Source organism: Morus notabilis, unplaced genomic scaffold (assembly GCF_000414095.1).
Source record: "Morus notabilis unplaced genomic scaffold, ASM41409v2 Scaffold1108, whole genome shotgun sequence".
Lineage (NCBI taxonomy): Eukaryota > Viridiplantae > Streptophyta > Magnoliopsida > Rosales > Moraceae > Morus > Morus notabilis.
In genome coordinates this window covers 198,597-215,217 of record NW_010361440.1, presented here as the reverse complement: position 1 = coordinate 215,217, position 16,621 = coordinate 198,597, and the positions used below count along the sequence as shown (strand labels likewise).

Sequence of the window (16,621 nt, the reverse complement as noted above, 5' to 3'; positions counted from 1 at the left end):
ATCACTTTTTACACTGCACGGTCAAATGATCATTTAACGTAAAAATTAAAGGTGATTTTGCTAAATTCATTTTATTAGGTAGTCATTTAACAAATTTCTTATTTGTTCCCCCTTAATTATCGGTCACACTTCCAGTTTCCCTCTCTTGACAGCATGCTATTGAGTGTTATGATATAGCTGAGATTTATTAGTCTCACTAAACACTGAAATTCAAAAAATAAATAAATAAAAACAGAATGAGATAAATTAACGATCGAAATTTGGAAGGAGAAGAAAAAAAGGAAAAAGACAAAAAGCTGCAGTCTTACTGTTTGTTCCTTTTCTTTAAGGTTGGTTCTCTGGTTTTTTAGTTGCTCTACTCTCTCTCTCTCTCTCTCTCTCTTCTTTTTTTGATAATTTCTCTATTTCTCTCTTTAGCCATCAAGTCCAAACCCACTAAAATATTCCGAGAAAACCCGCAAAATGCAACTTTAATATTTTCCTGCCAACCAATCAGTCCCCCAAGGAGCTTCGGATTCTCGAATGTCGCTCCTCATTCCTTCCAAACCCTAACCACTGTCCTCTCAAACTTCCCAAATCCAGTCATTTCTTCCTTGTCCTCCGCCATGGATTCTCGCCGGACTCCGCGCACGGTCATCGATCCCAAGGTTCGCCATGTAGGCTTCTTCGCCCCGCCCGACAGGGCCAATTCGGGTCAGACCGACCCGATTTCGACATCCTCGTCGCCTTCCCCTCCGGCGGCCGACATCTCCCCGTCCGGTAACTCGCTCTCCCCGGTGATGATCCCTCCGCCGCGGCAGTCGAGCGACAGCCGCCCGATTCCCTTGGTTCATCACCCCGCTTCGCCTCTCCGGCGGGAATCCATCCCCTCCGGCAGCAGCTACAACCCGTCGGATTTCTTCGCTCCGGCCACGTCTCCGACGGCGTCGTCGTCGTTTGCTAGCATGACGGCGGTGGGAGGCTACGGAGAGTCCTCGGACGATGTCGTAGCTCTGTCGCCTGGTCGAGCAGTCAGGGGCGGTTCGTTCAGGGCGTCCGCCTCGTCGTCGTTTCCTGGCGGAGGATTTGATTTGACGGCCCTGAAGGCTAGTAGCGTCCCGGCGAGTGAGTTGACGACGGTGTCTGTTGTCAATATGCCTCCTGTTATTGCTGGTAAGCATGCTTTTCTTTTTTCTCTTCTTTTTTTTTTCGTTTTCCTGGTTGCTTTGAATATTTAGGCGTGAAGTATTAACTGCTTTGAACAATTAGTAAAACTTTCTGATGGTTTTGGCTTACGCATGCCTTTTTGTGAGAAGAGATTGCTAATTAAACGACGAAAATCTATCTCTTTGACGAATATTATCTTCTCTTTTCTCTGCTTTGGCATATTTTGGAGAGAAAATGTATATCTTTTTATTGTTTCTTACATGCAAAGTTTGAAAACCCATGAAAAATTGGAAATTTAGGGGGGTGAGAATGGGAATTATGCTTGCTACCATTGATATCCTTCTTAATTCTTTATTGATTGTGAAAAACTTTGGAAATTCATCAATTTATGGCCCAAATATGTAGAAAAAGCTGGAGGAGCATCGGTAGAAATGCAAAATAATAGAACTGCAAATTTAAAGCCAGCAAAAGAGAAAACCACAAAAGCTGAAAGGCGAGCCCTTCAAGAGGCTCAACGAGCTGCAAAAGCTGCTGCAAAAGGTGCACATGCCTATTCTGCTGTTTTATCACTATCCTGAGAGTGAAATAGGTTACTTGGCCGATCATATTCAGTACAACTGATGAAGTTAAGTTTTGACTTTTGCGTATCTTTTTAACTGCCTTGTATCCTCAGCTGAAGGAAGCAAGTTACTTGGTGGTGGTTCGTCAGCAGTTACTTCAGTGAACGTAAAACCAGTTAAAGGCACGAAGACGGCTTCACAAAAGAATGACAGCGTTTCAGTTGCAGCTTCTGACAAGAAGGTTGGTGATCGGCTGGCAGAAAAGGATAGAAAGAAAGAAGTTCCTCAACCACGCATGCAATATGATGATAAGAGCCGTGTGGACAAGGCAAAAAGACGTGCAGTGGTGAACCAAACTGAGGCGAGGAACAGAGTCGAGTTGTTCAGGCATTTGCCTCAATATGAACATGGAACTCAGCTTCCTGATCTTGAATCAAAGTTTTACCAATTAGATCACGTACATCCTGCTGTTTACAAGGTATCTCGTTAACTTTTTACTTTGTAGTTTGAGATGCATGCTTGAAAGTTGGAAGTTGGTTAATATGGAATAACATATTAACTTCTTTTGAGTTTATAGTATTAGCTAGATGAACTTCATGACTATTGTGTTCTTAGTAGGTCTTTGAGACCATCGTGTAGAAACTAAAGCATTTCTTACGCTTTTGTAATTTTACCTTCCATATTGGTGCCAGGTTGGATTGCAGTATTTGTCAGGAGATGTATCTGGTGGCAATGCTCGTTGCATTGCAATGCTTCAAGCATTTCGAGAGGCCATCAAAGACTATTTAACGCCACCTAAGAAAAACCTTTGTAGAGATTTGACTGCAAAAATAAGTAGTTATGTATCTTTTCTTATAGAGTGCAGGCCCCTTTCAATCAGCATGGGGAATGCAATTAGGTTTCTCAAAAGCCGCATTGCGAAGCTTCCTCTTACTCTATCTGAATCGGAAGCAAAAGCATTGCTCCAGTCAGATATAGATCGTTTCATAAGTGAGAAAATCATTCTTGCGGACAAGGTGATAGTTAAACATGCTGTCACCAAAATCAGAGATGGTGATGTTCTTCTCACATATGGGTCCTCCTCTGCAGTTGAGATGATACTATTGCATGCTCATGAACTTGGCAAACAGTTTCGAGTTGTGATAGTGGACTCTCGTCCAAAACTTGAAGGCCAACTCTTACTTCGTAGGTTGGTGGGAAAGGGCCTTAATTGTACTTACACTCACATAAATGCTGTATCTTATATCATGCATGAAGTTACTCGAGTTTTTCTGGGTGCTTCATCAGTTTTGTGCAATGGAACAGTATATTCAAGAGTTGGAACGGCGTGCGTTGCTATGGTTGCGCATGCGTTACGTGTACCAGTCTTAGTGTGTTGTGAGGCATATAAGTTTCATGAAAGGGTGCAGCTTGACTCAATATGCTCTAATGAGCTTGGTATGCGCTTCTGGAAGTAATAGATTTATGTTATGTCTTTTCATTCTCTGGTTGCTTGGTGCCTCAGGTAACTGTTCCATTTCTTGCAGGTGATCCAGATGCCATCTCAAAGGTTCCTGGTAGAGTGGATCTTAACAGTTTTGATCACTTGGCCAGTAGCGAAAAGTTACAACTTCTGAATCTGATGTAAGCGTTGATAATTCTAGAATTTTTTTTTTTTTTTTTTTTTTTTTTTCACAGAAGATGATTCTAGCAATTTGTATGTCATAAATTTTCGTTTTACCCTATTGATGAAGCAGCCTTGTTAATTTTTTATTGGCAGCTATGATGCTACACCTTCGGACTACATTTCAATGATAATCACGGATTATGGCATGGTAAATAATTTGTTACTTCAAATTCATTCTTTTAAATTGTTATGAGAAGCACACCATGATTGAGAGAGATGGTCGCGTTCCTTTTGTTTATCTTTATTAATGATGCCTTTTTTATGTTGAATTTTTAATTTTTTTAATTTTTTTAATTTTACTCATTTGCAACTAAGTTATAATATATCCACAAAGGTTATATTTCTCCACCTTTGTTTCTTTCAGGTGCCACCAACGAGTGTGCCCGTCATTGTTCGTGAATACAGAAGAGAACACTTGTGGATATAAGTAGTTGGGATATGGACCACGGAGGCCTATCCAAACTTGTGTGCATGCTGAGAAATCAGTATTAGCAACTTAGAACAATAAAGCTAGAGAAGTTTTTGTTGCTTGTTTTCTTCTCTAGTTCTTCACCATTTTGGAATAAGAGCTACTTGCCTCGGCAAGTTTTTGATGTTCTGAAATTTGATTTTTCACCTGACTCAGTGAAGAGAGCGATATTTTCGCCTTTCCGGGCAGATTTAGTGACGGATTCCTGAATTTTGTAACCATTTTCTTTTTCCTTCTTTTGCTTCTCTGAATTGGGGACATATATGTTTTGCCGACAAATTTTGATCCAAGAGATCCGTATTGCTTAAGTATGAGAATTGATCTCACTGCATGATAGATTCTCATAAACCATCTTCATTTGCCTAAAATTCTAACTAGCGATACGACAGGATATTTTTACTATCAAATCTAGAAATGACGGGACCAACCCTTGTGATTGAAATCTTGGTAAGTTCTTGTCATTGTGGAATCAAAACTATGTTAAACGACAACCTTAAAGTTGTTCCTTTATTTATAAAGTTCAGGCACGTATACGAGCTTGGAAATGATTTTGGGTAAGACTAATAAATAAATAGATGCTAAAATAAAAGCTACATGTTCAATTTCTTGTTCAAATTGTGAAATTATTGTGGTTCACATGTGCATAATCTTAACCCCATGTTCTAAAATAACCATGGAAGGTAATGTTATAACGAGAGAGAGAGAGAGAGAGAGAGAGAGAGAGAGAGAGAGAGAGAGAGAGAGATAGCAGATGAACGATAACGGAGTTATAGCCAATTCAAGCAAAACGAGAGCGATAGCAGACAATGATAAAGGAACTAGTCTCTTTTGCCTATGAATATGTATAGAAAATTGCGATCATCCTCAGACGAGCTTACATTACAACTCCAATGGGCAAATAAGATTTAAAAACCCCACTGACACTTTGGTGTCTGCTTATTCTGTAGCTTCTCTGACGTTATCAACTTTATCGTTGGTAGAAGTTACGAGTGCAAGAATAACAAATCCGCCAAGTGCAACAACCAATACACCGAGAGAGTTCACCAACAGAGCCTCTGTTGAATAGCGTGATATTACTTTGTTGGTTTGCAGAAATGTTGCTTTCTCTAGAATCCCAGTGGTCACAGTAGCAATGGCAAGGGCATAGATATAAACACCAAAGAACACATGCCATGGCAGCAAAGAAGCCCGGTTACTTGCTGTACCGCCTGGATTCCAAAAAGTCACAAATCCAGCAGCCCACTGTGCCAAATCAGAGGAAAAAGAGTTTTACGTTCCACAAGGGCAAATGTAGAAACTAACTTTTCAATGAAAACTTTGAAGTAATTGTAAACTAGAGAAAAATGATAAGGAGTCACCTGGATGCCAAATAGAAACAGGCAGGCTAGACCCAACCAAGAGTGCAGGCTGTAAAAGTTGTCGATTCCTTTGTCATTGTGGAATTTCAGAGCAGCCCATACACCGATAATGCTCAAGCAGAAAGCGAGGAATTGCAGGCCAAGATGAACCAACTTTTTAAAGCTTTTTGTTCCCGATATGGTCTTGTATGCTAGCATGGCTGCACCAATCCAAAGTCAGTCAACGTCAGAAATTTGAACTTACCATCATGGCGAAACAATTGAGATGCTTCAAATCGGTTACTCATTTTTCATAGGCAACTAGGCATGCCTAGCTTATCAATAATTTCTGCGATAGCTTTTCAAAATAATCACAAGATTTTATTCGAAATACGGTTGGCAAGGTCTCAGAGACACAGAACATCCTTGTGATTATCAGTTTTGCAATTTTACCAGCAAGGACAGATAAAGTGCAAGTAAGCTAATTTGTAATCCACCAAAATTTAGTTCAAACGTTTATCAATACAGTCCCGCAGACTACAACTTTGGAACTGGGAAAGCACTTGAATCATACTCCAATTTGATTAAAAGTGTGCTTTGATAAGATTGAAGAATACAAAACGAGGACAAGACATTCTACACCTCCCACATGAGATTGGACAATTAAACTCCATAAGATTGAAGAATACATGGCAAACCAACTTTTAAGACTTCATACCACATTAAAAGTTTTCTACGCAAATTGGACGGAATATTTAACAAGATTTCTGTTTATTAAATACAAATAGGAATTCCAAATACAATTGAATACGCAAACAATTGAGGAAAGACATTTACCTTCTCCATTTAAAAGTACTAGACCAATCACCATTAACACTGGATGCACCTGCAAGACAAACAATAATGACATTAAAGCCGAGGAAAAATTAGAAAAACAGAAATCTAAAATAACATAGCGATTTACATGATTTGGCTTTTAGCCTACGTCCACAGGCAGAGACGGCGAAGAAATTATACTATAAATAAAGATATTACAAAAGCTTGATAAAACTCTCACCCCCAAAGAAACTTAAACAAAATTCCAAATTCGCCAAAGAGAGACGAACTACTAAGGAAACAAATGGTTTTTGATTTGACAAACTGCAGAACACCAAGGCCTCCAATGTGGCACTCAGCTAAAAGCCAAAAGATCAACAGAAACCAAAGAAATTAAGAAAGAAACAAGGACTGACAATTTGCAAACTAACCACACTACGGTTTTACAGTTAAAAAAAATCGAAAATAAAAAAAGCTCTCCTAGCAATTAGAGAAAAAGAAATAAATTAACTGAATTGAAAGTATATTACAGTACAATTTAGGATAAACAAATAAAAGCCCCAAGTTATCATAATTCAGACCTCAATATTAACTAGTACTCATATTCAAGCAATGACGGTACTCATAATATTAGAAGAACAAATGAAACCAATAATGAAATACAATTGAAACCTTTCCGCCACAGTATTTTCTCCCACAAAAATTTAAATCTTGATTCAACCTTACAAACCAAACGGGTTGTTTACAAGAAATTCAGAGCAAAGAAATAACAAGAAGCTGAATTGAGCAAAATCCACCAACCATAAAAGCAAATGGATTCAGAATACCAACGTTATACTTAAAAAATCAATAAAAAAACATAGGATTAGAAGAGGAGAGAGAAGATACATTGAAGATGAGATCTTTGTTGTCGGAAATGAGAGCCAATCCTCCACGAAAATGGTTGGTCCAGAAGAGGACCAGAGCGGCGACTATGAACCCCAAAACTCTGACGAAGAAGATGATCGGGAAGCGAACCACAGGAGCAGACGCCATTCTCTTGTCTTTAGCTCTTGAGGTTCTCGGAAGAGATCCAGAGAAAGCGTCCATGGCTACGATTCAAAAAGCAGAAGCGCTCTTTCTCTCGTCAAAATCATCTCTTTCCGATCCGCTCACTCTGTTGCCTTACGATCTATTTTTTACAGTAATTCGGTCTTCTTTGACTCTCTGTAACGTGCACTAAGGGTGAACATCGCGTGGGTGAGGGGCAATATATTAGAATGGCTTTTCAAGAGAGTGAAATTAATAAAATGACTTTTTTTATTTTTTATAAAGAAAGATATTTACTCATTTTTTATAAAATGAGGTCATTTTGTAAATAAAAATTTTTAAAAAATTATTTTACTAATAAAACTTTTCAAAAGAGTTATTTTTATAAAGGCCTCGTGGGTTAGGTGGTTTTTTAGATTTATCAACCCAATCAATTAAGGAGACGTTTGATAAGAGAATTCACATCATAATTTGAATCATAATTTATAGTTTGTTATAGTATTTTTTTTTTATAAAAAATACATGTAAATTAAAAATAATTCTAATCTCATGATTTTAATTCATGAACCAAACGTCTCCTAAGACTTTTTTCGCTATGTGGATTCGAGTTTTCAATTTAAATTGATATGCTATAATTTTTAGAGTTTTTAACTGTAATAGAAAAAGTTAAATATGACATATTCTAAGAACTTTTAACTGTAATTATCTAAAATTAAAAACTCAAATTAATGAAATAAACGAGACTTAAGTTTAGGTAAGTTGATTTCAAATTTAATCCATCTAATTAATTTAAAGTTTAAAATTAACTCACCTAATTAAAATTTAGATGGATTAGGTGGGTTGATCGGATTGAATGTAAAAAAATCATAAATAAATAAAACAAATTTTCAACCCAAAATAGAATTTTACTATAAAAAAACTAACGTTCATCATAATATAAACCTTAAAAAGGTTCAAAATTATCATATAAATTATAAACCAACATAAAAATAAAATATATACAAAATAAGTTCAAATATATAAGTTATAAACTAACAGACAAACAATAATAAAAACTTATACAACATAAACTATAATATATAAAATATGAGACAAAAACTATATATTATGAGGTAGAAAAATATTTATTTATATAGATAAATAAATTGAGTGAGTTCGGGTTAATTTAGTTAAGAAAAACCCAACCGAAATCCACTCAATTAATAGTCGTGTTGGGTGGGTTGGGTTGAATTCTTGATCGGGTTCATGTTAAAATTGGTTGGGTTTGGTGGGTTAATCAGGTTCGTCACGTTGTTGGGTTTTTGTTCACCCCTAACGTGCACACTACAAGGATAATTTATATATTTAATTAAATAGATTGTATTTATCTTATAATTATTTACTCTTAAGTTACTCTAAACGTGATTAGATAGTAATTATTTTTTATTTTAAAGTTTAAATTATTTTTATGGATCTTCTCTGGTACGCCAACATACTAATGGGTTAAGTTTTTTATCCGTCGGATCTGCATAAAATCACGTAAAAGTCAAAAAGTAGGCAAATCTAATGGTTAAAAAAACTTGACCTACCGGTACGCCAAGTGTATCAGAAAATCTCATTTATTTTTAATTATAGTTACTAGAAGATAAATTTGTAGTCCATTAAAAAAAGGGACCTCTCTATAAGCAAAAAGAAAAAAAAAAAAAATTCTCCGGTACGCTAACATATCGATATGCCAAGTATTTTGTCCCTTAAATTTGTATAAAATCATATAAAAATAAAAAGTATGCAGATCTTGTACCGTCATTTAAAGTCTAAATCTATTATATACAATGTTTATAAAAAAACAAAAAACAAAAATCTATTACATACAATGTATAGGTGGAATGCCATTTGCATACTTGAGTTTATTATAATATAATTGAGGGAACTGTTGACGGTGATTTTTCATCAACAAAAATAGGCTGGGTTACCTCTGGGTTTCTCGTTGGATTACCGGTCTTGGTGTTGAATGTGTGTAAGAATTTATTGGAGAGGTGTGTTGTGCGTTAATCAAAGAAGTATGCAAATAAAGAAGACAAGAGATTTTATAGTGGTTCACTCTATAGAATCAGAGCTACATCCACTGTGGTTGTATATTTCTTTTGAGAGGATTACAATTTACATCAATTGTTCTCTCTAACTCTTTTTCCTCTCTTGGATTTCAACCCCTTTCCTGTATGGGGTCTTGCCCTTTTTATATTGGGAGCTTCCTTCGCTGGGTTGATTTCCTTCGTAGGTAGAAGCACTCAAGTACTCTCCCTTTTTAGACTCAGTCGTAGCCCACTAATCACTTAGGGTACTGTTCACTCAGCCAATTAGTCTTCTATTACGGCTCTATGCGTTCCTGTAACCCTTTTCTGTCCCCTGTGGGGCGGTTTAAGGGTTCGCAATTAATGCCTGCTTTGCAGACATCCCCCACTTTTGTACACAACTTGCCATGTCAAGTTTTTTCCCAAAGAGCAATCCCCTCATCGCTAGTGTTGCTTAACCCACTTGTCCTTCTTGGCGGTTGATTCTACGATCGAGGGATTTCTATGTCTAAAGGTTGACGGTACGACCTGTCGACGCCAGAAATAATCGACGCCTTAGGTTGGACTTCGTACTTGGCTTTTTGTAACGGACTGGGAGGGAGCCCCCAAACGTCGAGGGTTGTTACTTTACGGGGAGTGGTTAAGGCCACGTGTCATATCATCGTTCTTTCACGTGTCTGTCACATTTTCTCACACAACAGCCACCTCCCAGGTCGAGGGCTCCTTTTAGGCGGCATCGAGCTTAGGTTCGGTCGTACTTCCATGCTTCGGGTGTGGGAAACCGGTCTTGAGCCTCCGTCCGCAATGATGGCCTGGATGCTTCGGATTTCCTTGAGGGACGCAACTGTCGTGTCGGCCAATTTCTTGTGCTGACGTGAGGCTCTATTTCGAAAGGATGAATGTGAGCCTTCGGATCGTGACTCTTCCTTTTCCCGCCCTTGTTTGTCATCGTCAGATCTGGGTGGGATTCCCTTGCCGTTAGATTTTAAGAACTTCATCCAACGGTCAGGGGTCGAGGACTTCTGTCTCTTTAAATACCTTTTTTGAAACCCAAAAACCATTTTTTCTTAAAAACACAAACACTCCCCGCATTTACTGAACTGCCGCTTGCTCCGCCGGAATCTTTTTCTGCAAAACACTAACTCGTACTCCTCGCTTTTCCAGGCGTTTTGTGAAGCCGCATTTAATCCCCGATTCTACCCGAAAATCTTCATACCGGTAAACCCCGTCATCCTCTGCTTGCTCTGTTTCTCATGGGTTTTTCCTTGTTGAATCATGTATGTATGAAAATACGTGGAATGTAGAGGTTAGGGAGACTTACTCCGTTTTATTTTTCCGCATAGGATAGTTCTTTTTCTGTCTTTTGGTTGTCTACGCACTTCTGGTTCCTGGGTTCTGGGGAACTAGGGGTACCATGAACACTCACCGTTATCATTCTTATATGAATGGTCAACGTCAAGTTGAGGCGTTTGAGTAGTCATCGTTTAGAATAGCCATCCTTTTCTTCCTCTCGACGTTAGGGTTTTAACTCAGCTCCTTGTCTTTTTAATCATCAAAATAATGGCCCAAAACTCTCCCAGTCGAGAGGATCCCTCTGTCGTCCGTCCAGACTCCCCTTCTATGGCGGAGATCTCATGGTCATCTTCCTCGTCAGACTGCGACTCGCTGTTGCGGGAAGTCGAGGGACATGCGGTCGGCCTTGGCGACGACGGTAGTGATACTTATGACAGCGTCTACCAAATGATCGACGAAGACGTCGACAGGAGGCCTTTTACAGGTGGCAGCGTATGTGGTGTCGCCGCTTCTCTGGTGGATGCCCCGCTGGCCACTACAAGTGGAGACCCGGATCGGCCTTCCTTCACAGCTGACTCCGTGGCGTCGAGGGTCCGGAATAAAGATATCATCCGGGGTGGTAAAGGAAGGATGCATCGACGGGAGGTGGTTCGAATACCTCTTCCCAGACATGCATTTCAGGACTAGTATGCCCCCGACCGGATTCCTCCATGTTTACACCAGGGCCGTTACTGCGGGGATGACCCTTTCGGTTCATCCCTTCGTAAAGGATTACTGCCACTTTTACGGCATTTCCCCCGCCCAACTGGCACCAAATTTTTGGTACTACTTCGCTGGCGCCTGGATCCTATGGCACCAACAGTTTGACATGGATCTTCCTCTGGATGAGTTTAGATTCATGTACAGGCTGTGCCATGTTGCCAAGTGCGAAGGGTGGTATTTTCTGAGCGGACACATGAGATCTCAGCCCAGATTTGGCAAGTTAATTCTGGGCATTCCCTCGTCGTCACATGGGTGGAAACTCATATTTTTTATGATACGCGGCCCGTTCAATTTTCATCCCGACGACTGCTTGCCCCGCCAAAGGAAGGTGCAGGCGTCGTTTGGGAATATGGGTGAGGCTTCGATTTCCTTTCTTTCACCTTACTTTGCTTTCTTCTTTCTTACGCCGACAATCTTTTTATATTTCAGTCAGTCAGGACCGGCTAAAATTTTCTGGGAACAGCTTGGCGATGATCGAGAGGCCTTTTCGTTCCTGTCTGAGGTTCGTCATATTAACACCCTCCTGACCCAGGCCAATCTTCGAAGTGCCGGGTTAATCCTTGATCTCCCAGACCCCGCTGATCTAGACGCCGTCCGCAAATACTTTCATTTAAGCGACGAAGGTAATTTATGCTTTCGACGCCCTTTTTTATCATGGCTTTCGTTTTCCAAACGCTGACTATATCTTTGTCTCGTCGTTTCTGTAGAAATGGCATATTTGAGGATTCAGCTTCCCGGCAGTCAGCTGTCCGGGTCAAGCCAGCAGCCCCCGCCGAGCCAACAACCTCCTTCTAAGGGAAAGGAGAAAGCCAGCTCTTCTTCTCAGGCGCCGAGAAAAAAGAAAGCCGCAAGGGTCCCCTCGACAACGGAGGAGGATTGATAAGTGCACAAATTTACACTTTTAATGTTCATAATTGTCAAATTATTTTATCAAATTTGTGATTTTAATTTCAAATATTCCTAAATTTAGAGGATTTAATTTTAATTGGATTTATTTTATTTTTCAGGTTTTTGAAGAAAATAATTGGATTTGGGCTAGTTTACTAAGCAAAACCCAAAAGTTGAGCCCAAGAAAAGCCCAAATTCGGCCCAGAAAGACAGCAGTGCATCAGCCCATCATCCAGCCGAGCCGAGCCGAGAAGCCGCGAGCCCATCCCATATGCCACGTGTCACGGACTGCACGAACCAGGCGCGGGCCCCAGCTGCTCCGCTGTTGCTTCCCCACGCCAGCAAGCGCACTTGGCGCACACGGTTCCTTCCCCCGGGCGAGTTTCCTCCACGCGCGCGTTACTCGGATTTCTTTTTCTCTCCGCATGGGTCCCGCGTTCCAGCAGCTCGCCAACCAGCATGCGCCACGTGTTCGGTGGGATCCAGCTGTTGGCAAATTACTCCTCACCATGAATCTCTATGCGCCACGTGTCCTAGCCTTTTGCTCTTCCTTTTTGTTGCCGTTTGTGTCCGTTGAGCCAGCTGAGGAGTGCAATGCTTGTTCTTCTTTTTCAGCCTCAAACTGTTTCTAATGGTTTCCTTTCTCATTAAGTTTTAATTTTTATCATCCCAATTAATCATTTGTAAATTTCAATTAATTTTAGAACGTTTGTTTTTGGTTGGTTATTGATTGTAACCTTTGACATGGCCCAGAAACTCTATAAATAGGGGCATGTCAAAGTGTTTAAGTTGTTGATTTTAGAGCCTAAATTCTCACACATTTTTTTTTGTTTTCTTGTTCTTATTCTCATACTTTCTTTTTAGAATTTTATGGGAATTATGTGCAAGCTAGGCTAGAGTATTTAGGTGAGGTTGGAGATGATCCTATATGTGTAGTGAACTTGTTTGGATTTTGATTCTCCAATGATTTGTAAGTTCTATATATTCGAGTAAATAATTTTCTTTTATCATATTGCTTCCTCTTATCAATATATTTTATTGTTAACTTTCATATAAATCTAGTCAAGCTCTTTTTATGTGATTGTTGCATTATATTATATATTGATAGGTATTGTTTTATGAGTAGTCTTTTACTGCAATATTACCAACGGTATATTGTCGCTCTTAGATTTCTCATAAGATAATTTTTTTTAATTCTAAACGTTAGAATTTTATTTACTCGAATACATTTTTAATTCATATGTTCTTCAAATATTTATTTTCCGATTGATTGTTTGGGATGTGAAACTTTCAATTGAGTCAATTTATGAATCAAAATCCAAATAGGTGAACAAAGCATACGGAGGATTCTCAAAGCCTTACCACTTTTTATTATTGAATTTTTTCCATTTTAAATTGTTTAAAAAATCATCAAAAGCACTCATTCCTTTCCTTTGTTTGATTGCTTACTTTCCTAACGCTTTTTATTTGCTAGTCATTTCTTGTTCAATTTAACACCTCCTCGTGGGATCGACCGTTCAAATTGTACTACAATTAACCGCTTGTTTTTGTACACGCTTGGGCGTAATCAAATTTTGACGCCGTTGCCGGGGAGGTGTGTTAATAAGATTGTTCAGTAGATAATTAGCCAAAGAGGTAGATACTATTCGTGTTTTATTTATTTATTTTTATTTTTTTTGTTTGGCACGTTTCAAAAAAAAAAAAAAAAAAAAAAAAACATTTACTTTGTCGTATAAAGCTTGTAGTCAGTTTTCCGCTCCCTGTAGTTTGCTAAGTTTTCTTCCTAAGTGTGCTAGGTTTTCTTTTTATTTATTATTATTATTTTTTTATTTATTCATTGAAAAAAAAAAAAAAAACGTTGAATAACCTAATTTTGTTGTCTGACTTTTTTTTTTTTTTTTGGTTTGACAGTTACTTTTTTTTTTTTGGTCAGCTTTACCATATTTATTATTACGTTTTTTATTGATTAGAATTGTTGGGTTTTGTTTTGCTGGTTGTAAAAAAAAAAAAAAAAAAACCTTTTTACAACATCTTTGTTTTATTTGCTTAGTTGTGTCCGTAATTGGTTGTCTTTGACTTTTGTAACACTTTATGTTGTGTCATCTATTTCTTTAGTTTATTAGATTTTAAAACGTGTTGTTGAGTCTTTAAGTTTTGTCAGTTTCTTTTAAGTTTTGTTATATAACTTTTATTTTGTACATTTTCTTTTTGCATTCTTCTGTTTCTTTTGTTAATAACTCTTGTCCATTCCGTTTTCTTTTATTTTGGTTTTGTTTTATAGTTCTCTTTAGTTTCCATTTAACATTTCCGTGACTTTACCCATTCTTTTAAATATAACATTCATTTTTATTTATTTATTTACTTTTAATTAGTTTGCTAGCTTTCATTTTTGTTGTTATTCTTCTTTTAATTTGCATTTATTTTTCCTTTCATAACTAGAATTAAATTTATTAATTTTTAGGTTGTGACTTTTAGGTGACCAAGTTAGACATTAAATTAGGACTCTTAATTTGTCATAATTTGTATAACCTTAGGTTTTAGAATAATATTAACTTAGGGTACTAATATCTAACATTTAACATTTCATAAAACACGTCATAAAATACGTCATAAAACTTCATAAATTTTTCAAGCAATTTTGTGAAAACGTTGGAAAGTACAAACTAAGGGAGTTCTGTCTAGGAGGCTGGTTCCTGTTAGCGTTCTACGCCACCAGTCTTTCCTGGGAACATTGCTTTGTCTAAGAGGTTGGTTTTTAAGGAGGCCTCGCCCCACCAATCTTTCCTGGGAGCACTCTTGGGGGTTGCGATTCGCGATTCTACATTATTGTTTTCTTTGTTTTAAAAAATAAAAAATAAAAAAAATAAAAAAAGTGAAATGTTGTAAAGTGAATGAATCGTTATAGAGACGACTTAGGGAGATTCGTAAGAAGACCGGAAAACCCTAGTGAAGTTTCTTCCCACACGTCTAGTCCTCTTTCGACCCCAGCCTCATTAGCAGTTGCAAATCCGTTCGCGATGGCTCAAAACGAGGAGGTCCAGTAGAAGACGTTGAACGATTATCTTCACCCTACACGTACGACCACACCATCATGCATAATGTTTCCCCCTAATATGCCGAATTTGGATTTCAAGCCGGGCATGATCCAACTCTTGCCGACCTTTCATGGGTTAGAGAGCGAGAATCCATACGTGCATATAAGGGAGTTTGAAGAAGTGGTGGCCACTTTTCACAACCGAGCTGAAGCCGCGGACTCTGTGCGATTGAAATTCTTTCCTTTCTCTTTGAAGGACAAGGCTAAAAGCTGGTTGTATTCTCTGCGACCTAGGTCTATTGGAAGTTGGGAAGAAATGACGACAACCTTTTTCAACAAGTATTTTCCTCACCATAAGACCAATGGTCTGAAGCGACAGATCTCGACCTTTACCCAGAAGGACCATGAAACTATGTATCAAGTTTGGGAACGGTTCAAGGATCTGTTAAATCAGTGTCCTCACCATGGTTACGAAAGTTGGCGCCTCGTCAGTTATTTCTACGAAGGACTCACGATTCGAGAGCGCCAATTTGTGGAGATGATGTGGAATGGTGAGTTTCTCCAAAAGGATCCCGAGGAGGCTTTTGAGTATCTCAAAAACTAGTTTAGCCTACATTAGTGGAGAGCGGAACTAAGTTGGGCCTATGGAATCCTAAGCTTTAAGTACTTAAACATGGATTTCTAAGTTGAATAAGTGAATCCGGGTACCGGATGGTTGAGTGTGAGGCAGGGGACTTGAGTGTTTTTATGTGCATCCAACATGTTGAAATTCTAGAACATCACAAGGGATCGCCTTGCATAAGAACTCGAGATTTTAGGGGATGTTGAGGACCAAAGAATGATCATCGGGATATGTGGAACACTCACTCTTTATTTGTGTTTTGTTTTGTTTGTTTTATTTTGTTTCGTTTTGTGTTAGGTTTAGATTTGTTAGCATTGCCTTTTGTGTTTTAGTTATTTTCATTCTTTTGTTTACATTGTTTTGCTCGAGACTAGCAAAAGCTTAAGTGTGGGGGTATTTGATAAGTTGATTTTTCATCAATTTATCCCCGTCATATATTGTAGTTTTTAAGCATATTTCAGTTAATTTGTCACTAGTTTTATGTTTACGTTAATCTATTTTGTAGGATTTGCAAAGTGGAGAAAATCAAGTGAAAAAGATAAAGAAGTCCATGAAAATCTCCATTTTGTGCGGGCTGCAGCGCATGAGAAGCAAGCTACAGCCTGAGACTTCTAGTGAAAGAATCCAGAGAGCACTCCAGCTTCAGGCTGCAGCGCCCCAAAGAGCGCTGCAGCACGCCTGCCAGCCAGCCATCGAGCGCTTAGGCGCAGTTCAAGGCGCGCTTAGGCGCACATCCTAGAATCTGCCAGGAAATTGAGGCGCGCGCTGCAGCGCACTTTCGTGGGCTTAGGCGTGCATCTTGGAATCCTAATAACGTGCGCTGCAGCGCACATCCATGGGCTGCAGCGCGCCTATCTTGAATTTGGAGAGTTGTGCACATTCGGGAGGTGATATAAAAGGAAAAGAAAGTTGCTGGAAGAGGGTTGGACACGGAGAGTGGAGAATTGA

General features: G+C 38.8%; 2 protein-coding genes and 1 non-coding gene across 3 annotated transcripts; 1 reads left to right on the top strand and 2 right to left on the bottom strand.

Moving 5' to 3' along the window:
- Positions 1–257: 257 nt before the first annotated feature.
- On the top strand, positions 258–4,062 carry LOC21392492 (translation initiation factor eIF-2B subunit delta). The gene is made up of 7 exons (XM_024166536.1): positions 258–1,152; positions 1,552–1,686; positions 1,820–2,184; positions 2,399–3,143; positions 3,233–3,329; positions 3,466–3,520; positions 3,737–4,062. The coding sequence occupies exons 1-7, from the start codon at positions 606–608 to the stop codon at positions 3,797–3,799; spliced, it is 2,007 nt and encodes a 668-aa protein (XP_024022304.1). The 5' UTR covers positions 258–605; the 3' UTR covers positions 3,800–4,062.
- A 526-nt stretch (positions 4,063–4,588) lies between these two features.
- Positions 4,589–7,224, bottom strand: LOC21392491 (probable transmembrane ascorbate ferrireductase 2). Its single transcript, XM_010099538.2, has 4 exons — positions 6,883–7,224; positions 6,016–6,064; positions 5,200–5,399; positions 4,589–5,083 (listed from the first exon to the last, which is right to left on the bottom strand). Exons 1-4 carry the CDS (start codon positions 7,081–7,083, stop codon positions 4,778–4,780), a joined length of 756 nt encoding a protein of 251 aa, XP_010097840.1. The 5' UTR covers positions 7,084–7,224; the 3' UTR covers positions 4,589–4,777.
- Positions 7,225–15,415: 8,191 nt separating this feature from the next.
- Positions 15,416–15,522, bottom strand: LOC112091867. The gene has a single exon (XR_002902335.1). It is a non-coding gene; the product is annotated as a small nucleolar RNA R71 (small nucleolar RNA).
- Between the last annotated feature and the right edge of the window lie 1,099 nt (positions 15,523–16,621).

What these genes read in the sequence shown, in the direction of transcription:
- LOC21392491 (XM_010099538.2), bottom strand. Translation starts at nt 7,083, where the DNA reads ATGGACGCTTTCTCTGGATCTCTTCCGAGAACCTCAAGAGCTAAAGAC. An exon ending in ACAAAGATCTCATCTTCAAT is followed by an intron (nt 6,065 to 6,882) that starts GTATCTTCTCTC and finishes TTTGTCTTGCAG; the next exon opens with GTGCATCCAGTGTTAATGGT. An exon ending in TGTTTCTATTTGGCATCCAG is followed by an intron (nt 5,084 to 5,199) that starts GTGACTCCTTAT and finishes GATTTGGCACAG; the next exon opens with TGGGCTGCTGGATTTGTGAC.
- LOC21392492 (XM_024166536.1), top strand. Translation starts at nt 606, where the DNA reads ATGGATTCTCGCCGGACTCCGCGCACGGTCATCGATCCCAAGGTTCGC. An exon ending in TATGCCTCCTGTTATTGCTG is followed by an intron (nt 1,153 to 1,551) that starts GTAAGCATGCTT and finishes CCAAATATGTAG; the next exon opens with AAAAAGCTGGAGGAGCATCG. An exon ending in TACATCCTGCTGTTTACAAG is followed by an intron (nt 2,185 to 2,398) that starts GTATCTCGTTAA and finishes TATTGGTGCCAG; the next exon opens with GTTGGATTGCAGTATTTGTC.